The sequence below is a fragment of the Tripterygium wilfordii genome, chromosome 16 (genome assembly GCF_013401445.1).
Source record: "Tripterygium wilfordii isolate XIE 37 chromosome 16, ASM1340144v1, whole genome shotgun sequence".
Classification (NCBI taxonomy): Eukaryota; Viridiplantae; Streptophyta; class Magnoliopsida; order Celastrales; family Celastraceae; genus Tripterygium; species Tripterygium wilfordii.
The window spans coordinates 6,495,298-6,519,600 of record NC_052247.1 but is presented as its reverse complement, the minus strand read 5'-3'; the positions used below and the strand labels follow the sequence as shown (position 1 = coordinate 6,519,600).

The window sequence follows — 24,303 nt, the reverse complement described above, 5'->3', positions numbered from 1 at the left end:
TCCTCTTTGTCTACCTAGTCTTTGACATCGATTGACCAAACCAAAAGACCCGAAAACCTCAATGGGTAACTGCAATGGCTACCCCTCCTCCGCCACCACCGACTCCGCCCAGGGTCGGCAACAATTTAATGGCGGAGTCACTGTCCATCCCCCAGCTGCCGTCCCCCAGCCGCGTTCTCCGCAACCTAAACCTCGCACCTACCACCACACCTCCCCCAATTCCAGTGGAGCCACCATCGGGCGCGTGCTAGGGAGACCTATGGAGGATGTAAGATCCACGTACATCTTTGGGCGGGAGCTTGGCCGTGGCCAGTTTGGGGTAACCTACCTGGTCAGTCACAAGGAGACCAAGCAGCAGTTGGCTTGCAAATCCATTTCCACTCGCAAGCTCATCAACCGTGATGACGTGGAGGACGTCCGTCGTGAGGTTCAGATTATGTACCACCTAACTGGCCACCGGTAAAGCACATTCTAGTTTCTATTCCGATCGGATTTAATTTGTAACGTTGACTACTAATGCCTGTTTGTGTTTTATTTATTTACTTATTTTTCACTACTAGTAACATAGTTGAGCTGAAGGGAGCTTATGAGGACAGACACTCGGTGAATTTGGTTATGGAGCTCTGCGAAGGTGGGGAGCTGTTCGATCGGATCATAGCGAAGGGACATTACTCAGAAAGAGAGGCTGCGAACCTCTGCAGGCAGATTGTGACTGTGGTTCATAATTGTCACTCGATGGGGGTGATGCACAGGGACTTGAAGCCTGAGAACTTTCTCTTCTTGAGTAAGGATGAGAATTCCCCCTTGAAGGCAACGGATTTTGGTCTGTCTGTGTTTTTCAAGCCAGGTGAATGCAGGCAGTGTTATAGTCTTGAGATATATTCATATTTATCGTATTACCATTACACCATTCTGTTTCCATTGTTGTTCGAACATTTTCAATTGTTCGTTTATCAAAAGCATTTCTTTTTCAATCTTCTATCAATGAAAGAATCAAAATAGAAATTATTTTCAAATTTTATTCCATACTCTGTCAAAGAAAGCTCATTTTTTGAATCAAATTATAGCCCTACATTTCAGCAGACCGTCCTGTTTATTCTTCCAATCGACAGAGGACCAATAAGCCAGTCACCAGATTGCATACACGTTGCATTAAAAAATCAGTTAAAATTTTGGTGTTATAACGGTTTTAGATGTGATGCATTACTTAGTTTTCCAAGTTTCTTAAACACAAGGTAATGGCTATAAATTTGTGGATGATATAGTTCTAGTGGATGAGACAATATCGGGAGTTAACTCAAACCTTGAAATATGGAGGCAAGCATTATAATCTAAAGGATTTAAACTAAGTAGGACTAAAACAAAATATATGAAATGTAAGTTTACGAAGAATAGGCGAGGGAACGAACAAGCGATTGAACTAGATGGGAGAGAAGTAACAAAAAGCTTAGCTTTTAAATATCTTGGATCTATTTTCCAAGAAGATGGAGACATAGGTGATAGGATTAAAAATGGGTTGAGTAAGCGGAAGACTTTCTACAGATATTTGCTATACTATCAATAGTATGTCTAGCTATGTCTTACATCAGTTTAATGCTTTATATGCTGCATTTGGTTGATTCACCATCTTAGATTGTTCCCAAACCAAACGAAGTAGAATGAAAATATGTACAAGTAGATCAACCATTTTTTTTAATGGAAAATGAAATATTATTAGTGAACTGCACCAAGGAGGTGCCAAGAAACATACAAGGTTACATAGGATTATGAATCATCTCTCTCATATGATACTCTCTCTTAATGTCCCCAGTGAACTAAAAATGCATTTCGTGAAACCATAAGTACTCAATCTTGCAAAAATAAGACTCTATAAGGCCCTATTGGTGGGAAACTTATACTTGAACTACTGATTAATAATAGTTTCACTATTATATACTAGCTGATAATAACTTTTTGTCACTTCTCACTTTGTAAATGAGTTCACACTTTGTAGCGTGATGTTTTTCTGCTTGTATTTTTTGAGGATGTAATGAAAAGAACTTCACAGTCTGTGTGTGAGTGCAGGAGATGTATTCAAAGACCTTGTTGGAAGTGCATATTATGTGGCTCCGGAAGTGTTGCGCCGAAATTATGGAGCTGAGGCTGATATTTTTAGTGCTGGAGTTATATTATATATTCTTCTCAGTGGGGTCCCTCCATTCTGGGGAGGTAAAGCTTTGATCTCTTACAAAGCTAAAAGAAATGTTGCTGACCCCATGTTACACTAAATGTTGCACAATCATATCCCTCTTTGGGAGTATACTCCTCTGAAACCTAATTGGTTTTCAGATTGAGAATAAACTATTTGGTTTTTGATACTTAAGCTTCCTGTTTTGTTTACTTCCTTTGGCCAAATTAACTGTTAATGAACTTTGCTCACTTGTCGCTTACTCGTTGGTTCTTTCACGTGCAGAGAACGAACAAGGTATCTTTGATGCTATTCTGAGGGGACATATTGATTTCTCCTCTGATCCCTGGCCTTCAATATCAAGCAGCGCCAAAGATCTTGTCAAAAAAATGCTACGAGATGATCCTAAAGAGAGAATTTCAGCAGCTGAAGTCCTTAGTAAGTTTTATTTCTGAAAAGAATGTTGAAGTTATGCAATGGCTAAAGGTTACAGATGTTTCAATCTTACAATTAGAATGGCCATGCTATATGAGCATTTCCTTTTTCGACTCAGGTGTTACTTGTTCTGAATAGTATTAATTCTCCTATCTGGGTAATGGCCAAAAGAAGCTTTCTTCTTCTTGGCCGCGAGAGTACGTTGCAGTGACAAATAAAAGAGACAATTATGGAAAAGCATACATCTGGGCTATGTTTTGTAGTTTATGTTGCATTTATTTTGTATTTCTGCAGCTTCCAACCCACTGCTATCAAAAAAATGGATTCTATGCTCACCTGAATCATAATTGATTTCAATCATGCATGGGAGATGAGTTATTTATGGAGTATACCATATGCTGCTTCGCTTTAGTGTAAGTGGGGTTTACAACTGGTTATGATATTATATAAGAAACCAATGCATGTAGTACTTTTTTCTGTTGGGCGGGGGTAACACAAACATGTGAAAAGCTCGAGCAATTCAATATTTGTAGTGTATTGGATTATTCTAATGGTATTTTATCTATGTTTTCAGTACATTTACTTGGGAAATACATGCAATGTTATGAGATAAATTAATTTAGAGCGTGATTTCTGATATGTTATATACTTATATATATCATTCAGCATCTCATTTTTCCTTCTTGTATGAGAAGCGTGCTTCCAAATTGTTTCTAATTATTTGGCTATTCTCTGAATGTGGAGAATGCGCACTCATTTAAATTGCATGTTATATGATAAAGTTGTAATGTTACTTGTGACTCTTTATGTGCCTTTTTTTTTGTGTAAATTTTAATAGTTTGCCAGAGTTTAGTTGGTTAGCACTTTCTGGAAAAAGAATCTAAATATCTTATTCCCAGATCATTCATGGATGCGTGAGGATGGTGATGCTTCAGATAAGCCTCTTGATGTTGCTGTTTTAAGCAGGATGAAACAATTCAGAGCAATGAACAAACTCAAAAAAGTAGCTCTAAGGGTGAGCATCCTTTGTATCTAATTTATTTAGATGTCATTGATTCTTGTTAGAATGGCAAAGTAACTAATCTTAATATGGTATTGTAGCAAGAGGTCTAGGGTTCAAACCTTAGCTTCTGCAATTTAAACTCCCATTTATTATTGCCCCAAGTTTGGACCTTTGTTTGCTTGTTGTTGCCCTAGTGTTGAGCCTCGTTTGTCGTGCATGTGTTGGGCTGTCAGAGTTGTCCAGCCTATACGTAAGGGGGTGTGTTAAAAAATATATAAATGATGTGAAAAGCCTCAACCCAACAAGTTTTAACTTATTGGGTCTGTTGAATGGCAAAGTAACTAATTTAACAATTCTTTTTTTGTTGATATGAGTGCTACAAAATGCTGATATGAGGTAGAATGAGGAATGAGTGGCATTCTTTTTATGAGCAAATGAAAAGGAAAGAAAAAAAATATCAAAGTCCTCATAGAGTACTAGCACATAAATTGCATTCTAGTCCGCAATATTGTAATGACCCTTGCATTTCTGTTTGCAACCGTGCCAACACTTTGCACTGGATGCTATTAAATTTGCTTGGGTGAAAGTAGCTCTCTGATGAGTGAACGCCTGGCGGCATTGTCACCCTTTTTCCAATACAAAACTCATCCTTTTTTTGCTAAAATTTTTTAATGTTCCTTCCTTTGCTGGCCTGCCCACCAAGTGAAGGTAACCCCTGATGAGAAAGTTCCTTATACAAATGATAGGCAATGTTACTTGCAACCTGGTGTCCGTTTGGCTTTCGTGATGATGGTAAAAATCTTCGTAGAATACTAGCTTGCACATTAATTACATTCTATTCCGCAACATTGTAATGACCCTTACATTTCTGTTGCAACCATACCAATACTTTACCCTGGATGCTATTCAATTGCTTGGACAAGAGTAGCTTTGTGATGACCTTCTGTGTTGCACCCCTAGCGGCCCTACCACCCTTTTTCCAATACAAAACTCATCCTTTTCTGCTAAAGAAATTTTAACGTTCCTTCCTTTGCTAGCCTCAGCCTGGCAACCAAGTGAAGCTGTGAAGGTAACCCCTAATGAGAAAGTTCCTTTGACAAATGATAGGAAATGTTACTTGCAATGAGGTGTCCTTTCAGCTTTCGAATGATGGTAAAACGTATCAGTTATATCATTTGTATCTTTGCTATCAACTGCAATGATATCATATTTTTTATTTCCTTCGTTGTCATCGTTCAGTCATCTAATATTTGCAATTCTCTTTCCTCAGGTTATTGCAGAAAATCTTTCTGAAGAAGAAATCATGGGATTGAAGGAAATGTTCAAATCGATGGACACAGACAATAGCGGAACAATAACTTTCGAAGAGTTGAAAGCAGGTCTTCCAAAGCTCGGCACCAAGCTTTCTGAATCTGAGATCAGGCAGTTGATGGATGCGGTAATGCTTCTGCTCTCCCCTTTTTCTTTTTTCTTTTTTCTTTTTCTAGTCAGCTCGAGATTCGTTCTTCTTTTTTTTTTTTTCCCAAATCCTTGAGATTAATGGTTTTTTGAAATCAGTTTCTCTCCTTACAAATATGCAAAAGCCATTTTCACTGGAAAACTGATGCGGGAGGACCATTAATATAGTCTTTTATAAGTCAGTCTATTATTGGGTCTATTTTAACTAAGTTTCTTTTAGTTTTCCTAATAAGGGTATTGTTGGAATTTCCGTGTGTGCTGGAATTTCGAATTTAGTATTAGTTATTTGTTTTATGAGTGTTTTATTAGGTTATTTTCCTAAGTCAAGTCATAGTTATAATTGGAGTCATATTAGTTTTACATTTAGGAATCCTAGTTCTATTTGAAGGAAGTTTCTTAGGTAATTAGGATTACTAGGAGACTATATATATGGATGCAACCCAAGAATAAATAATAATTGAGAGTTTTTATGCAAATTTGCTATAGGAGAGATTCCTTAAACACGCTCGGTGAGATGCTGAGAGGGGAATGTTAGTTTATCCAACCCTACCTGAGAGATTCAGGCTCCTTTTGTTCGATTCAAAAAATTCAAGAATCTTGTTCCAATTTCAGACTTAGGAATTGGAAAATTCTGTTTTAGGTTTTATGATTCTGGTATTAATTTGGGGTTAGGTTTCTTGGTTGCTCAATCCTAAACAAATTCTACATCAGTAGTTCCAAAAACTACATAAAAAACGTTTGTCTGTTCAACTTCTGAGCTTCATAAATAGATCCAAATTGGGATTGGAATGGTGGCTAGAATTTGACAACTAACTAGTTGGGATGAAATCATGAAACTAGTTGTCTCTTAACTTTATTTTATGATGAAAGCTGTCACAATCTGTATACATATCAAAGTTTGCTCTTGTCAAGAAAACCTTGTATGAGTTCCAACTACCTGGGGACCTGATACTCTGTGCGGTTTTTGCAACTGGCTGTACTCATCTGTTTTCAGCGGATCCTTGTATATGTTCAAAGCCTCAATTGAAATGCACTTCACCTTTTTTCATAACATTTACCTTGTAATTTTGAATATTTTCTTCACAAGTGACCTTCCAAGGAATATATTACGTCGTTTTGTTCTTGATTAATGCTCTGTGTAGCTTTGGTAACGTGGGCCGATCTTCTCCTGTGACCTCTATTATAATGAATATCTTGTATTTTGACTTTGTAATTTAGCTTTGTTCTTTTAGAAGGCGTTTTTTTTTTAATGTACCTGCATTCTGAATCATACAAAGAAAGGTCTTTTAGAGAACAATGCATAAATTTGAAGACATTAATGGATCTTATTGGTTGCTGAATTTGTATGAATGCTGACTTTTTTTTTTTTTTCTTTCCATGCATCAGTAAAATAACAAACTTACTTTCCTTTCAGGCTGATGTGGATGGAAATGGAAACATTGATTACGTTGAGTTTATAACAGCTACCATACACATGAATAGAGTGGAAAAAGAGGAACACCTATACACAGCCTTTGAATATTTTGATAAGGATAAGAGCGGGTAATCACTCTTGCTTTTGTATCACTAATTTAAAACATCACTCTCCCTCCATACGTATTTTTTCCGTCCTCCATTCTTGTTTGGGATGTCCTAAAAGTTTCTCCAACTTTCATTTTTTATCAATAAACATTTTTTGTGTTTCTAAAGTTCCCCTTACCCAATAGTTCTAATTAATGTATGGATGGCTCAATGAGCTCTTGGCCTAGTGGTGGCCAACTCCTTAGGACTTGAATTAGGACAAGGTCCGAGTCCCCTCTTACGCTGATGATAATAATAATAATAAAACAGATCTTAACAAAAAAAAGTGTGGATGGCTTAGTTTCCAATGAGGGATATTCATGGAGCATAAACAGATTTGATGGTATCCATAATATATTGTTAGACTTTAGAATTTGATAGGATTGTCCCACATCGAAAGATGTGGGAGCTAAGGTGTTGTTTATAGGGGGAGGTATGGGCCTCCCTTAGTACCCAAGGTTTTCTAGTATGGGCTGGGAGGCCTTGGGTACAGCTGGCCCATATGGGTGGGTGTCAGTTGGGCCTTGGGTGCTGAGCGTGTATGGGCGCGACTCTATCAATGGTATCGAAGCATGATCCTGTTGTGCCTTCAACTTGGGACCGTGCCTGCGGAGTGGCCGGCCATGGTGCTCGACCAACGGGGGTGCGCCTGCCGGAGTGGTCGGCCATGGTGCTCGACCAACGTGGGCGTTGGTCTTGAAGGGGAGGGTATTGATAGGATTGTCCCACATCGAAAGATGTGGGAGCTAAGGTGTTGTTTATAGGGGGAGGTATGGGCCTCCCTTAGTACCCAAGGTTTTCTAGTATGGGCTGGGAGGCCTTGGGTACAGCTGGCCCATATGGGTGGGTGTCAGTTGGGCCTTGGGTGCTGAGCGTGTATGGGCGCGACTCTATCAGAATTCAAAGAATGGACTGGACAAATTTGACTTCGGAGTATTATACTTCCCCCCCTACTATTTTATTGTTATACTGTTTTTAGAGTTGATTTTTTAGAGCTTTGGACTGTTTTTTTTTTTTTTTTTGGATTTCATTTTAGGTACATTACTATGGAAGAGTTGGAGCATGCCCTTAAAAAGTATAACATGGGTGATACAAAGACAATCAAAGAGATCATTGCTGAAGTTGATACAGATCGGGTATGTCAATACTTTACAGATGCAACTCTTCTTCTTATTAATTTTTCTTCCCCTGTAAAACTACACATGGGCTATCCCTCCCAAGTCCCACCCCAAGAATCCCCCTCTGCTTCCATTGTTAACGCTATTGACGAGATTGCTTTTGAATATGGAAAATAGATGTGGCATGTTGGGAGTATGATATAGAATATAGACATGCTAAAGATGGTGTTAATTTTTTAAAATTGTCTAAGATGGTGTGAAATACAAAGGGCAGTATCGTAGGTAGATTAAAATTAAATAATAGAACTGTTTTGTGTGTATGTAACCTTTAATATATGTTATGGTTGGAGTTGTCTTTAAACATCTGTAAGAGAAACCATTTTGAGTACATGCCTTAGTTTCTTAAACTTCAGTTGCAAAGTTTAGAAAATATTATTTGGCTGTATGATACGTTTTATTTAATCGAAATCACATTCCCTTTCTGTCAAATCGAATTCTATGTCGTGAGACAAATATACGAGTATATATATCGTACTAAACAGCTTCAGGGAAAGTAAGGCATTTGCATTTTTTTATTTGCAGGATGGAAGAATTAACTACGACGAGTTTGTTGCCATGATGAGAAAAGGCAATCCAGAGTTGGTCACAAATAGAAGGCGAAAATAGGCTTACACCACTTCATAATTTCAAGTGATGGAATCCTACCCAGTTGGTTCATTAATTGTTCTGGGTTTTGCATATGAGTGAGATGTTTTATTTAATCTGTTACATCCTCCTGCATTCGTGGGATAGCTAGCCATTGATCCATGAGAAGCACAGATGGTCTCTGCCTGCTTTTAGCTTTTTCAAAGAGATAATTTGGTAGAACACACGGTTTGTATTCTGAGAAATTTGGTGTTGCTGTCGGTCGAACTTGTTTGTCCTTTAGATGCTGGATTGTGTTCCAGAACTCAGACTATAGTTTATACCATTTTGTTTATTAGACCAGCTTTTTTATACCATGTCCATGTTCTGCAGGAGACACTGCAAAATTACTACTGTCTAGTTAACCATTAAACAACTGAGTAGACCGGTTGCATATTTTGTAATTGCTTTTGTGCATGCAAATTATGCTGCCAAATTCTATGATTAATCTCTCAGTATTGAATAAGTTGAATACGTTGTTGAGCCATATTTGTGTTAAAAGTGAGTCTACCAGGTAACAGTAGTTCATTGTTTAGTGGTCTAACGAGGTCTAATAAGTTTTATATGAAGTCGAAACATGTCTAGCAAATTGATCCCAATTTATACGTCTTGATAAATTGGGAATCGTTATTAGTCATGATTTCTCTTGGCACTCGGTATCTGAACTTCTTCACTTCAGTGTCTCTGATTTGCCTTTAGGCGTCCTCTTCAATCCATTTTGTGTAGTTGGGTATAGCTAGAAAGAAAATTCGCTACCCGTAGAGTGTGTTTGGATTGAGCGATTTGGAGGGAAGGGAGGGAAATAGAGTTTCCTTCCAATTCCTTTGTTTGGATAGTTTATTAAAAATTAAGGGGAGAGATTTGAGTGGATTTGAGAGGAAGATTTCATTAAATTTTTGTTAAAATTCGTTCTCTTCAAAATGGAGTCATTTGGAGGGAAGAGATTACTAATTAAGTCATTTGTAAGTTAAATATCCTACCCTTGTACATAATATTTTAACATAAAAATAAGGATAAATTAATAAATTAAACAAATTTTCTTTCCTTCTTTTTTTTATCTATCTAAACATGGGAGAGGGAAAAATAGTCCCCCTTCCCCTCCCTTCCCTTCTCTCCCCCTCCCCTCCCTTCTCTTCCCTTCCCCCCAAATCCCTCAATCCAAACACACTCTTAAGCAATGGGTAGGGGCTTAACTATATCCATTTCCCTTCATGAATGGCCATTGACCAACACAAAAGTGTGTACTTACCCCAAGCATAGGGTATCGACAAGTAATAATCTGATAAGTTCGATATTGAATCCACAAGGAAGCAATGCAAATATGATGGTGAATGATATGCAAACGACTAATATATACTATTAAACACAACAAATATCAAAATAACAGCAAATAAGAAAGATGACCGAATGACTCGGTAACATGTGACCAAGATTGTAACCAAAGTAAGCAAGTTTTGGATTGAAAACAATTAATTAAAAACCTAGTCCATAATTTGTCCTGGTGGCTACTCGGTTCTCATACTAAAGGTAACATTGCAAACACGCACAACCATACACAATTCATTGTGCGATACTATCAATCATGCATATGCAAAGGGAATTGGGGCGTAAAGGGAATTGGGGCTCCGCTTAGCTAACACCCTAGCTTCACGCTCAAAGACCAATAGACCATAACTCTCTCATACGTATTCCGTAATTAACCCAAAACCCCATCATCAATACACATAATTAATAGCTATGCAATGGAAAACTCAGTTAATTAAGGAAATCATGCATTGGGATTTCACAATTCTCAATCAAAACACTGAATCTCTATACTAGACAATCCAAGAACACAATCAAGCATGTCATTCTCATACACCCAATCACACAACTATCATGAAATTAAAGGAGAGAGATCAAAGCTATGACTCTTAAAGCAGACATTGAGCAATCGAAACATCACACCCACCGTTCAAGACTAGAAACTAGAAAAGAGACTTAGACACTCACCATAATAAAGATAAACATCAATTTTATAGAAGAAAACCAATGTTTACAATCAAAATCACAATAAGTAAGCAAAACCCTAGAGAGAACTAAAAGGAGGCTAAAATGTTATAAAATGATTCAAATGAAGCAAAACCCCAATCTTAGGGTTTTTACCCTCTTTTTACAATGAAAAATACCTAACTACCCTTACAAAGTTGTCCCACATTGGTTACAAATAAGATTTGCCCCAAATGCCCCTGAATTTTTTGTGTAGAAAATTACAGAATCGCGATAAGTGTCCAGACAGAGCCAGTTGGTGTTTGAACACCTATGCTTCTTCAAAGACTTTGGCTAGCTTCTGTTTCAATTTGTGAAGTTAGTGTCCGGACACTATTAGTGGGTGTTCGGACACTTACTGTCCGGACAGATCATGCTTTTCCAATTTGGTAAAGCCTCTGTCTTGATTTCTTCATGAAGTGTCTGGACGGATAGTAATGGTGTCCATATAGTTGGATGTTAGGACGACTGTTGTAATGTTCAGACACTTTAAGCTCTTCAATTCTAATGTCTTGAATTGTGAATGAAGTGTCCGGACAACACCAGCAGGTGTTCGGACACTTGTTGAATTTCCAAATCATCTCTTTAGCTCCAAAAATCTCTAATTCAGTCATTTTAGCCCGATTTTCTACACAGCCAAACGAAGACAACTATAAGAGTAAAATTAACTAAATTAAACATAAATACACTACTTAAGTGCTAAAACATCCTAATTAAAAGACATTAGGACCTCAAAATAGATATCCAATCAGCCATGGAGAAGAAACCAGAGTCAGTTGTTCCGGGGGCTTGTGAGGTATCTAGGCAAACCGTTGGCACTTATCACATTGCCTCGCATGAGTAATTGAATCAACTTGCATAGTCGGTCAAAAGTATCCTGCTATAAGAGCTCGATGTGCCTAACTCCTCCCACCTAAATGGTTATTGCATTCTCTTTTGTGTAATTCTATCAGGATGTATTTGGCTTGCTCAGGGGTGACACAATCGTCACGCTTCATTGTGGTATGCTGAGAGAACACTGTCTTGAATGTACTTGATAATTGGTGGCATTAAGTTATCTTGGTCAATTTTCACAGCCAACACGTCGATAGTGAACATTGAGGTTGGTTCTTCGCTATTTTTCCAGAAAGAAGTCCATTTGAGATAAACCATTGGACCTGGCTCATGAGCGTCTGGCTGAATTGACGATCCGAGGTTTGCCAATGCATCCGCGTGCGAGTTCTCCGCCCTTGGCACCTATATAATAGAGAATCAAACTAGATCTCTAATTACCTCCCACCATGTAACATTCCAAAAATTTGATGAACTATGGCAAGGCACCACGTGTAAATTGGTGGTGTCAAATATACAACATTTTGACTTAATACCAATAATCTTAAATTCAAATTTTATGGTAGAAGGTATATTTATTTTTATAATTGAAATTAGTATAATTAAGTGGGTTAAATAGGAAATAAGTAGATTTAAACAACTGCTATTTTCACACAGTAGTTGTCTAGACAGGTGGTGTCCAGACGAAATACCAGGTGTTCAGAAATCTGTGCCCAAAAATTCATTTTTTTGAGAATTTTCACTCCAGTAACACGAAATATGATAGTCATCTAGACACCTTGAGTAAATGTCTAAACACCTATCGTAAATTTAGTCTTTTAAGTATATTTAAGGGTATGCCGATTGGTATGCTTGGTTTATAAAATTAAAAGGTTCGTTTAAAGTATTTGTGGAGTGATTATGAGTTGGGTTAATAAGGTTGGTAGTGGTTTTAATGATAAGGAGAGTTATAGGGAATTTCAAGGGGTTGAAGAATTCAATTAAGCATTGATCTATAATAGGAGAGGTGTTCTTCAATTGTTCTTGTGCAAACCCTCTAAAAGGGAGTATTCCAAAGATGTGTTGAGGTGCTGTAGGTGCAAAGATTGAGTTATAGAAAAGGTAAGGTTCTTGGTTGACTCCATCTTTGTGTGAGTAATATGGCATTTGTATTAGATGGATTTTTTATTTGATTTGATATGTAGAGTTGTCATGTATTAGGATTTATTGAGCAAGGTGTTGGTTTGGTTTATTTGTTGCTGGGGTAGAGGATTGAATCGGATCAAGTTGTGTTCAAGGAATTATTTTTCAGTACGTTTCCTATAAATCAAAGATAGTAGACATGTTATAATTTATAGGTAAACAAATCATAGTGCATATAAGATTGTTGATTCATGATTGATTTAAGTATGGATTATTCTCAAAGTTGATATGATTATGAATAGATTTGGTGGTTCGGTGTTAACATGACTTGTGGTTAGGAATTTGTTCTTGTGTGATTGTTTTATGTCTTTTTAGTGTTCCTCAATCTATTGGCTTGTTGGTTTTGAGATATTATAAATATAGTTCAATGTTTTAGTATTTTAAAAGAATTTGATGATTACTAGTGGAGAGTGGAATTTGTTCCTTTCTCCTTGGTTTATGAGAAAAAGGCTTTCTCATAATCTATTTACATATACATAGAACGATTGGTGCGGCTGTGTATTTTATGGGGTATATTTGTAGCTGTAGATTTTATATTTTGTTTGGCTTGTGGCCATATGAGATGGCTTGTTATATGTTATTGTAATGGTATGAGATGGAAAAAATTATTTTTAAACAAGGTGGTGTTTCGGGTAAGAGCTTAAGTTGGTGAGATGATTTTTTGGTAGTTAGTACAATTTGTGTGGGATATGATTAGTGTTGATTAATGACATAGAATTGTTTGTGATATATGTATTTTTATTTGGTTAAATAGAGCAAATAGACGAAGGTCCCGATTTGGTGTTCGATAAACGTAAAAGAAAATGCACCCGCTTCAGAATTTTATAGACGCTAAAAAGGTGAGGCGCCCTTGTGCTATAACATATAAAATATTTTATGAGCTTTTATAAAATGTCTTATAAAAGTATGTGGAAACTTTTTATGATACTTTATTTGCAAAATCGATTTGATATAAGAATTGTTTATGAAGAACAAAAAAATCGTTTGTGAGATAATATATAATTTTGGATTATTTTTGATGGTTGGTTGTGTAATATTATAAGAAATATCTTTACTCACAAAAGTGGTATTGGTTGCCAAATTTTTAGTGAAACATGTCTTGAAATATGGTGTTGATGAGAAACATGCAAAGTATTTGCCTTTCATTTAAAAGGTAAGTTCGTTCTAGATTATTGATGCTTTTAAAAATGTTCATGTACCTATTGTTACTATGTTGAGAATTCGATGAAATGATACAAGGAATTTATATATTTAGCATGTGCACATAGTTACCCCCAACCCTGGCCCGATTGAGGGGATGATTGAGGGGATGATTGAGCCAAATGGGTGGTTTTATACCGACTCAGACAATTGATTAATTCGAGACTAGTTTCGGCTAGACCTAGTGTGGGTTAGTTTATGACGAATCCATGCCCTTATATATGATTTGAGGCTAATTACGACTGAGCCTAGTAAAGGATTAGTCTATGACTAACCTTTACTCTATGAACATGAATTCTCTACGATCACAAATACTAAGTTTTGAGATCTCTGAATGTTTACTTTCTTGAATTAAAAGTACATTGTGGAAAAGTTATTTTTTAAAAATTCCTAAACTGATTATATATAGTCGGGCTGACCTTCTTGCACGTTTCAATCATGTAGAAAAATAATTAGGATTTCGAAGGAGAATAAGGAGGACGTGGCCATAGAGATGGGGCGCTAGATTTTATGTTTTGTTAAGTTTGTTTAAACATGAGATATTGTAAGAGTAACAAATATTTTTAATATTTAAGGTTGTACTTATTTAATTTTGTTTGAAAAGGCTTACGGTGGATGGGTCAAAGGTCATGAGGTTGACTTTTGGTTAATTTATCATGCCATATGGCACCTTAAAAGAGGGTTGTTACATTTTTAGTATCGGAGCAAGGCTTAAAAGGCTAGTAGGAGAAAAATTAGAAAATAATAATAAAGGATTTATGATATCTAGGATTTATGGATTTATGTTGGAGTCTGATTAGGTGAATTTTTGGTGATGGGTGAAATGAACGGACAACGAGTTATATTGAATCGAGGAAGGATCCTTGATGACTTGGTTAGGAAGCTAGGTTATGAGGATCCGGTTTACCATCAAGATTTGATTTACTCGACTGGAGATTTAGAGCTTTGGGTAGTGACTCGAAGGGGTGATATCATCACCCCTACACATGCCCTTAGCGTGGTAGTGAAGAAAGTTACGGGGACTCATGAGTATTACGATCATGCTGACGGACTCATGATTGAGAAAATCAAACATTCCAATGTTGTGATTGAAGACCTTAACTGGAGCAAGATGGTGAGGCTCGAGAAACAGTTATACCACAAGATTGTGGAGGAAATGAGACTCAATGGCCGTATTTTCCAACTGAAGGAGACTGAGCGAAGACTCACGAGAAAGGTCAAAGATCTAGAAAGAGAGAAGAAGTTACAAGATAATAGGAATACCCAGCTAGAGGAGAGGAATACTTAATTGGAGGAGCAAGCTTACAACAACAAAACCAACTTACGATAGCTAATTTGAATGAGATGCAAGTTTATGTGGAAATATTGGAGGGACAACAAGGAGGCAATGAAGAAGAAAACTCTGAAGAAGAATAAGATTCAGTTGAGGATGCATTTTTGGGGAATCTCATAGATGATGATCCTTTAAGAGATAATCCCTTAGTGGATGATCCTGTAGATGAGGATTAGATAGTTAATTTAATCGTTGTTGAATAAAGAAATATAAGTATGTGTCTACAAAAAAAGGTATAATATTTATATAATAAAAGTTTGAATTATGAAATCATGTTGAATACTATGTGCTTGATGTTATAAATAAAATAGGAATGATTTATAAAGCTTTATTGTAGCATTTGGTAGATAAGATAATTTACCCATGACATGTTTGGATTGTAGAATGTCGAGACGTCCCAATACCCGTAACCATCCTTATTCGTCTGATGAGGATCAAGTGGATCCAAGAGAGATGACCCAACCAAATCCACTGTAAGTGGATTATGAAGATAGTAATGATGATCCGGACTATGCTCTGGAGGAAGATGAATTTGCTAACCTACCATTAGAAGAAGATTCTTACCATTGATCTTCAAAAGATGAAGTAGAGGAGAGTAATGTGCAAGTAAGATCAAAGGGAGTTAGGAACAACAACTTGGATGATGCTGTGAATGAGGCAGTGGTTCGCGAAATGATGGACAAGTTGGACCTTGAAGATGCCCTAGCTGAGGTATATGGGGAACCGACTGTGCAATAGCCCGCAAGGGTTGACAAAGAAACTAAAATTTTAAACTTGGTGAAAGCGATAATAGAAGCTGTCACTCAGACCACTCCCAAGGTTGGGGAAAGAGAGGTGTCATACAAGCGATTTTTGAAGTTTGGCGTGAAGCAATTCCTTTGAGGCTAAAAATCCCAGTGAAGTCGAATCATTGCTTAGAAATGTTGAAAGGGCATTGGAAATGCTCAAATATGATAATACCAATAAGTTGGAATTTTCTACTTTCCTTCTACAAGGAGATGCTTTCAGGTAGTGGACCCTATACAAGGAAAGACAACAGAACAAGGCAGGAATCACTTGGAAGGACTTACCATACATTCAAGAAATAGTACTATCCCCCGAGCTATGTGGACAAGCAAATGAATGATTTCTTTGAGCTCATACAATGAGGGATGACGATGTGCGAGTATCTCCAAAAATTTTAGGAACTACTATAGTTCTGTGCTGGAATGTTTGTCACGGAGGAAGCAAAATGTAGGAAGTTCGAGCATGGACTTCGTGAGGACATTCAAGACTACACTAAACCATTTGAGTGTTGTAGATTTTGAAACACTGTTGAGGAAGGCTTATATTGTTGTGGCAAGGTCTTTGAAAAGGAAGGACCAATCCCAAGAAAAGAGAAAGGACAGGTGGAGCCTGAGTAGCCAAAACTATAAAAAGGGTGCCTATTCAGGGTCAAACTAATCCGGTGGGAGTAGTTATTCTGAAAATAATACAAGGTCTTTTGGGAATAACAGTGCCTTAACTAGGAACAACAGCTATGGCAGAGGAAGTATGAAACGAGGAAATCAAATCCGAGACAACCTTCTTTCCTTATATTGAATGTTTCAAATATGGAAAAAGGGGGCACTATCAGAGTGACTGTCGCAATAACCAAGGAAGTTTCTCTGTGGGACAAGGAAGTGTTCAGCAGTCGAATCAACAAAGGAACTAGTTTGAGGCTAGAGGATCAGTCGCGTCAAGCCATAACACTAGAGGTCGTGGCACCGGACGTGGACGTGTATGTGGTGGGAATAATCAAGGGGAGGCAAGCCGAGTAGGTGAACCCCAAATCAATGTAGCAACAAGAGATGAGACACAAACCTCTAGAGACCTCTTCACAGGTATGATGCAACTGTTTAAGCTTGAAGCTACAATTTTAATAGATTATGGTGTATCATACTTATTTGTTAGTGAAAATTTTTCATAGCATGTTGATATTAAGTTAGGGTAGTTAGACGATAAGATTGAAGTCATGTCTGCTTTTGGCACGACAATGACGTTGAGAAGAATATTTGCAAATTGTTTGTTGAGAATTAAGGGGGACCCCTCTATGATTGATTTGATACCTTCCCAAATACCCGATTACAATATAATAGTGGGTATGGATGGGTTAGAATTACATAAAGTGAAATTAGATTGCCTCATGAAAGAAGCAATTATCCTGAGGCCTGATAAGCCTATGATGATTTTTGTAGGAGAAAGAAGAGCTTTGTCAGGTTGTTTAGCGACTGTTGTTGAGATGACAATATTGCTAAAGTAGGGATGCGTAGCATATTTGGCTTATGTATTGAATAAAGAGGCTGTTGAGCCTAAATTGGACAGTATTTTGGTTCTAGTAGATTTTCCTGACATATTTCCTGAAGAATTATCAGGATTACCGCCAGTACGAGAAATTGACTTTACAATAGATTTGGAACCTAGAACGAAGTTGGTGTCCATGCCGCCATATCACATGGCACTTGCTGAACTGAAAGTGTTGAAGGTCCAATTGCAAGAATTAATAGATAGAGGATTTATTCACCCCAGTGTGTCACCATAGGGTGCTCTGGTGTTATTTGTGAAAAAGAAAGATGGGACACTGAGGTTATATGTAGATTATAGGCAGTTGAATAAGCTAATAATTAAGAATAAATATCCATTGCCCATAATAGATGATTTATTTGACCAGTTAAGAGGATCGATTGTGTTTTCAAAGATTGATTTGAGGTCGGGATATCACCAACTGAGGATAAAAGGATTCGATGTAGATAAATCAACGTTTCGATCGAGGGATGGTCATTATGAGTTTTTGGTGATGTCTTTTTGGGCTAACCAATGCACCAGCTGCATTTATGGATCTTATGAATCGAGTTTTTCGATCGTATTTAGGCAAGTTTGTCATTGTATTCGTTGACGACATACTTATCTATTCAAAGACGATTGAGGATCATGCAAGACATTTACATATTGTACTGGATACTTTGAGAGAACTTCAGTTATATGCTAAGTTGAGTAAGTGTGAATTCTGGCTAGACCAAGTGACATTTTTAGGACATGTGGTCTCTGCTCAAGGAGTAATGGTTGACAATGCTAAAATAAAGGCCGTGGAATAACGGGAAACCCCAAAGAATCCTACGGAGGTTAGGAGTTTCTTGGGATTATCTTGATATTATCGAAGAGTCATGGAGAATTTTTCAATTATCGCATCCCCAATGACTAAGTTGTTGAGAAAGGAAACTAAATATGAATGGAATGCTGATTGCGAAGAAATCTTTCAAGAGCTAAAATGGAGATTGACTAATGCACCAGTTTGGATACTTCCAAATGAAGATAAGGATTATGATGTGTATAGTGACGTTTCCAAGAGAGGATTAGGGTGTGTGCTGATGCAAAATGGAAAGGTGGTGGCGTATGCCTCACAACAATTGAAGAAACATGAAGGACATTACCTGACTCATGATCTAGAATTGGTTGCGGTAGTATTCGCGTTAAAGATTTGGAGACATTACCTTTATGGTGTTCGATTTTGAGTTTTCACTGATCATAAAAGTTTGAAGTATTTATTAGATCAAAAAGAGTTGAATATGAGGTAATGTAAGTGGTTGGAACTGTTGAAGGATTATGATTTTACTATTGAGTATCACCCTGGGAAGGCCAATGTAGTGGCCGATGCTTCAGCAGGAAGTCAGAGCTAAAACCAAGAAAGAAAATATATGGAGTGACGAGTACAAAACCTGAAATAGAACTATTGAAGATCGGGTTCATACTAAGGTCAAACCGAGGGTGGAGTAGTAATGGCTCATTTTACTATTCGACCAACATTAAATGATGAGATCAAGGCAAAACAGTTGAATGATACTAGGTACGCGAGATGGTATGAAGTTGTAAAGAATAGAGAAAATAAAATCTATCGTATAGCTGAAGACAGATCATTAAGACGAGATTGATGGTTCCAAGGAATAAAGATTTACAAAAGAAAATTATAGATGAGGCACATTTGTCTCCATATTCGATGCATCCTGGAGCGACCAAGATGTATCAGGCTTTAAGGACTCATTACTTTTGGCCAGCTATAAGTAGGGAGATTGCAGATTATATGTCAAAATGTTTGACCTGTCAGCAAGTAAAGGCCGAACATAGAAGTCCTAGTGGCGTTTTGACTCAACCTCATATACCAAAGTGGAAATGGGAAGACATCACAATGGATTTTGTGACTGGATTGCCATTGACCCGAAACAGTAAGGATGTTATATGGGTAGTAGTGGATCGATTGACAAAGTCGGCTCATTTCTTACCTATAAAGATCATAGACTCTTTGGAGAAACTAGCACAGCTGTATACAGATGAAATTGTGAGATACCACGGTGTCCTAAAGGCGATAATATCATATCGAGATCCAAGATTTACTTCTAAACTTTGGGGTCACTTACAAAAAGCATTGGGAACTAAACTGAGTTTTAGCACTACTTATCATCCACAGACGGATGGACAGTCCGATTGGACAATCCATACACTTAAGGACATGTAAAGAACTTGTGCGTTAGATTTTCTAAGTGCTTGAGATAAATACATCCGACTGGTAGAGTTTGCCTACAACAGCAATTATCACTTAAGCATTGGAATGGCACCATTTGAAGCTTTAGATGATAGGAAGTGTCATATGTCAGTATGTTGGGATGAGGAAGACGACCAACTATTAGCAAGTGAGGAAGTGATGGAATGGACGGTGGACAAGATTAAAATGGTGAAAGAAAATTTGCAAGCTACTTGAGACTGTCAGAAACATGTGAGAAGTCATCGGGAACATGATTTGGAATTTTGGAAGGAAGAGCATGTCTTTTTGAAAATATCACCATGGAAAAGAGTTACGAGATAACAAAAGAAAGCAGCTGAGCCCCAAATATATTGGACCGTTTGAGATTCTCGAGAGAATCAGTCCAGTTGCATATCGTTTGGCGTTGTCCCCGAAGCTGTCAGTGTTATCCAAATTGAAGAAGTACGTCTATGATGTCTCTCACATTTTGGTTGAACCACTGGTACAATTAGATCCAAAATTAAAACTCAAGAGCTAACCAGTGGAGATTCAAGATTACGGGGTACAGAAATTACGTAATAAAGAGATTTCGTTGGTACGTGTATTATAGAGAAACGATGCGTTTGAGGAGTCAACTTGGGAATGTGAAGATGAAATGCGCAAAAATCATCCACAGTTGTTTGACTAGTTTCGTGTAAGGAATTTCGAGGACGAAATTCTTTTAGGGGGGTGAGAAATGTAACATTCCAAAAATTTTATGACCTATGGCAAGACATCACGTGTAAATTGATGGTGTCAAATATACAACATATTGACTTAATACCAATAATAATAAAATTCAAATTTTATGGTAGAAGATATAATTATTTTTATAATTGAAATTAGGATAAATTAAGTGGGTTAGATAGGAAATAAGTGGGATTAAACAGTTGTTGTTTTAACACAACAGGTGTCCGAACACCTGATATGGTGTCTGGACGTCATACATGGTGTCCGGACACATGTGCGCATAAATTCATTTTTTCGAGAATTTTCACTCCATTAACACGAAATGTGATAAGTCATCCGGACACGTTGAGTAAGTGTCCGAACACCTATCGCAGATTTAGTCTTTTAAGTAGATTTAAGGGTATGCTTGGTTTATAAAATTAAAAGGTTCGTTTAAGGTATTAGTGGAGAGATTATGAGTTGGGTTAATAGGGTTGGTAGTGGTTTTAATGATAAGGAGAGTTATAGGGCATTTCAAGGGGTTGAAGAATTCAATTAAGCATTGATCTATAAAAGGAGAGGTGTTCTTCAATTGTTCTTGTACAAACCCTCTAAAAGCAAGTATTCTAAGGATGAGTGCAGGCACTGTAGGTGCAGAGATTGAGTTATAGAAAATGTAAGTTTCTTGGATGACTCCATCTTTGTGTGAGTAATAATGGTATTTGGATTAGATGGATTTCTTATTTGATTTGATATATAGTATTGTCATGTATTAGGATTTGTTAGGCAAGATGTTGACTTTGATTTATTTGTTGATGGGGTAGAGGATTGAATCATATCAAGTTGTGTTCAAGGAATTATTTTTCGATAAGTTTCCTATAAATCAAAGATAGTAGATATGTTATGATTTTTGTATATAATTTATAGGTAAACAAATCATAGTGCATATAAGCTTGTTGATTCATGATTGATTTAAGTATGGACTATTTTCAAAGTTGATAAGATTATGAATTCATTTGGTGGTTCGGTGTTAACATGAATTGTGGTTAGGAATTTGTTCTTGTGGGATTGTTTTATACCTTTTTAGTGTTCCTCAATCTATTGGCATGTTGATTTTGAGATATTATAAATATAGTTCAATGTGTTCGTATTTTAAAAGAATTTGATGATTACTAGTGGAGAGTGGAAATTGTTCCTTTCTCCTTGGTTTATGAGAAAAAGGCTTTCTCATAATCCATTTACATATACATAAAAAGGTTGGTGCGACTGTGTATTTTATGGGATATATTTGTAGCTATCGACTATATATTTTGTTTGGCTTATGGCCATATGTGACCTGGTACATGCATGAGATGAGTTGAAATCCGGTATTTAGAGGTAGACATGAGATGGCTTGTTATATGTTATGGTAATGGTATGAGATGACAAAAATTATTTTTAAACAAGGTGATGTTTCGGGTAAGAGCTAAAGTTGGTGAGATGTGTTTTTGGTGGTTAGTACAATTTCTGTGGGATATGATTAGTGTTGATTAATGCTTAGAATTGTTTGTGATATATGTATTTTTATTTGGTTAAATAGGGCAAATAGACGAAGGTCCCAATTTGGTGTTCGATAAATGTAAAGGAAAGGCACCCACTTAAGAATTTCGTAGACACTAAAAAGGTGAGACGCTCTTGTGCTATAACATATTAAATATTTTATGACATTTTATAAAATGTCTTATAAGAATATGTGAAAACTTCTTATGATACTTTATTTGCAAAATCGATTTGATATAAAAATTGTTTATGAAGAAAAAAAAATCGTTTGTGAGATATATATATATATATATATATATATATATATATATATATATATAATTTTGAGTTATTCTTGATGGTTGGTTGTGTGATATTATAAGAAATATCTTTACTCACAAAAGTGGTATTGGTTGATGAATTTTTAGTGAAACATGTCTTGAAATATGGTGTTGAGTTGAAACATGAAAAGTATTTGCCTTTGATTTAAAAGGGTAATTCGTTTTAGATTATTAATGCTTTTAAAACTGTTCATGTACCTATTGTTACTATGTTGAGAATTCGATAAAATGATTCGTGATATTTTATATTTAATATGTGCCCATAACTATCCCCAACCCTAACCCAGTTGAGGGGATGATTGAGCCAAATGGGTGGTTTTATACAGACTTAGGCAATTGATCGATTCGAGACTAGCTTTGGCTAGACCTAGTATGGGCTTAGTCTATGACTAACCCATACTATGACGTGTGATTTGAGGCTAGTTACGACTAAGCCTAGTAAATGATTAGTCTATGACTAACCTTTACTCTATGAACATGAATTCTCTACGGCCATGAACTGTAAGTTTTGAGATGTTTGAATGTTTATTTTCTTGAATTAAAAGTACATTGTGGAAACGTTATTTTTTAAAATTCTTAAATTGATTATATAGCCGGACTGACCTCTCCTGCACGTTTCAATCGTGTAGAAAAATAATCAGGACTTCAAAGGAGAATAAGGAGGACGTGGCCATAGAGATTCGGCGTCAAATTTTATATTTTGTTAAGTTTCTTTAAACATGAGATATTGTAAGAATAATAAATATTTTTAATATTTAAGGTTGTATTTGTTTAATTTTGTTCGATAAGGCTTACGGTGGATGGGTCAAATGTCATGAGGTTGACTTTTGGTCAATTCATCGTGCCATATGGCACTTTAAAAGAGGGGTGTTATGCACCAGCAAATTCATCCGAGCTGGAATTGTGACATTGGAGCTCTTCTGAGCCATGGCATAGAGAGATGATGTGAGAGGGAGTGAGAGACGATCTAGGGATATTGAGACAATGAGGCTCATATCGTATGATATTGTTATCACGTGAAATACGAAGAATGGAAGAAGAGTAGAAGACGATCTATCGATCTAGCGATTCTAGTCTCATTCAACGTGAAGGAAGCAATCCACAGAGAGTTCTTGACTTCTTGTATCATTTTACATATGAAAGAGCGAGAGTGAGTGAGAAAGAGTTTTAGGGCTTGTTTTGTTTTCAGGTTCTCTAATGGATTTAATATTTTTGATTTTGGCCTAAGCTTTTTTTAATAGTGAGGTGTATAATGATACTAGGCTTGTGACACAAATGCATAGTGTAGACTTATGTTAATCGGGTCAAGCATGGGCTTTTGGTCCAATATCATTTGGGTCTTCTAAGAACCACCAACCAACCCACATACGCATGGGTTAGGTGCCATTATCAGCCCGACTCCCGTGGGTCAGTTGACGGTTGATTATCGATTGGCCGTTAATGGGTCGGTTGACCGATAATAGTCGATAATACCAACCCATGCCCAGTCCTAGTGATCGTTATCGAAGATGGAATATCGTTGCCATATCGATCGCTTCGATAATTGAAAAAATGAAACTGTTATCGATAGAGTCGATATATCGGTAATTGGTAAATTTATCAAAAAAAAAATTTAAAACTCTATGTATATTTTATTAATAAGGAAAGGAATGAGCATATACAAGCAAAAATCCACCGATGGAAAGCAGCAAGCGCCCAAACAAAGAGAACCTAGAAAAAATAAGCTCATGATCAAACCAAAGATCCGAAATGAAAAGCCCCCAAACCTCTGAACCAGCTCCAATGTAGGAGCCCAAAACACAAAACAATACCATTCAAAGAAGAGAATTGGGAAAACCAAGAACAAACCTAATCCAAAAAGGAACAACCTCCAAAACCCCCTGAACGAAAACCTGAATCTGCAAACCCAAAAACACCCAATGACAACCAAACAACTAGCATTAGTAAACTGAGCAAGAAAATAGAGCAACCAATTGTAGCAGCTGTGAACTCTGAACTCTACGCTACTATAGCAACCACCTCAATAGAATCAATTCTTAAATATAGCAATAGTGCACAGCGAGAGAATGAGAGTATGAGATAAGAGACGACAAACGAAAGTGTCGAACTTTTGATTAACATGCCAGTTAGCTTGCTTCGATAGAGGTTCCCTTCTCCCTTGGCTGCGCTCGCGAGACCTGCTCTTTTTTCCCCTTAAACTTTA

At 36.9% G+C, this 24,303-nt stretch overlaps 2 protein-coding genes across 2 annotated transcripts; both read left to right on the top strand.

The window, feature by feature from the left end:
- On the top strand, nt 1-8,891 carry LOC119981137 (calcium-dependent protein kinase 1-like). Its single transcript, XM_038824171.1, has 9 exons — nt 1-459; nt 561-847; nt 2,065-2,208; nt 2,453-2,605; nt 3,502-3,617; nt 4,876-5,043; nt 6,478-6,605; nt 7,660-7,759; nt 8,324-8,891. The coding sequence occupies exons 1-9, from the start codon at nt 62-64 to the stop codon at nt 8,405-8,407; spliced, it is 1,578 nt and encodes a 525-aa protein (XP_038680099.1). The 5' UTR covers nt 1-61; the 3' UTR covers nt 8,408-8,891.
- A 9,290-nt stretch (nt 8,892-18,181) lies between these two features.
- On the top strand, nt 18,182-18,694 carry LOC119980736. The gene is made up of 2 exons (XM_038823531.1): nt 18,182-18,475; nt 18,617-18,694. Exons 1-2 carry the CDS (start codon nt 18,182-18,184, stop codon nt 18,692-18,694), a joined length of 372 nt encoding a protein of 123 aa, XP_038679459.1.
- Nucleotides 18,695-24,303: the final 5,609 nt, after the last annotated feature.

Bases quoted from the DNA above. Each gene is read 5' to 3' on its own strand.
- LOC119981137 (XM_038824171.1), top strand. From the start codon at position 62: ATGGGTAACTGCAATGGCTACCCCTCCTCCGCCACCACCGACTCCGCC. The intron at 6,606-7,659 runs GTAATCACTCTT...ATTTCATTTTAG, and splicing joins TTTGATAAGGATAAGAGCGG to GTACATTACTATGGAAGAGT. The intron at 7,760-8,323 runs GTATGTCAATAC...TTTTATTTGCAG, and splicing joins CTGAAGTTGATACAGATCGG to GATGGAAGAATTAACTACGA.
- LOC119980736 (XM_038823531.1), top strand. From the start codon at position 18,182: ATGGAGAATTTTTCAATTATCGCATCCCCAATGACTAAGTTGTTGAGA. The intron at 18,476-18,616 runs GTAGTATTCGCG...GAACTGTTGAAG, and splicing joins ATGATCTAGAATTGGTTGCG to GATTATGATTTTACTATTGA.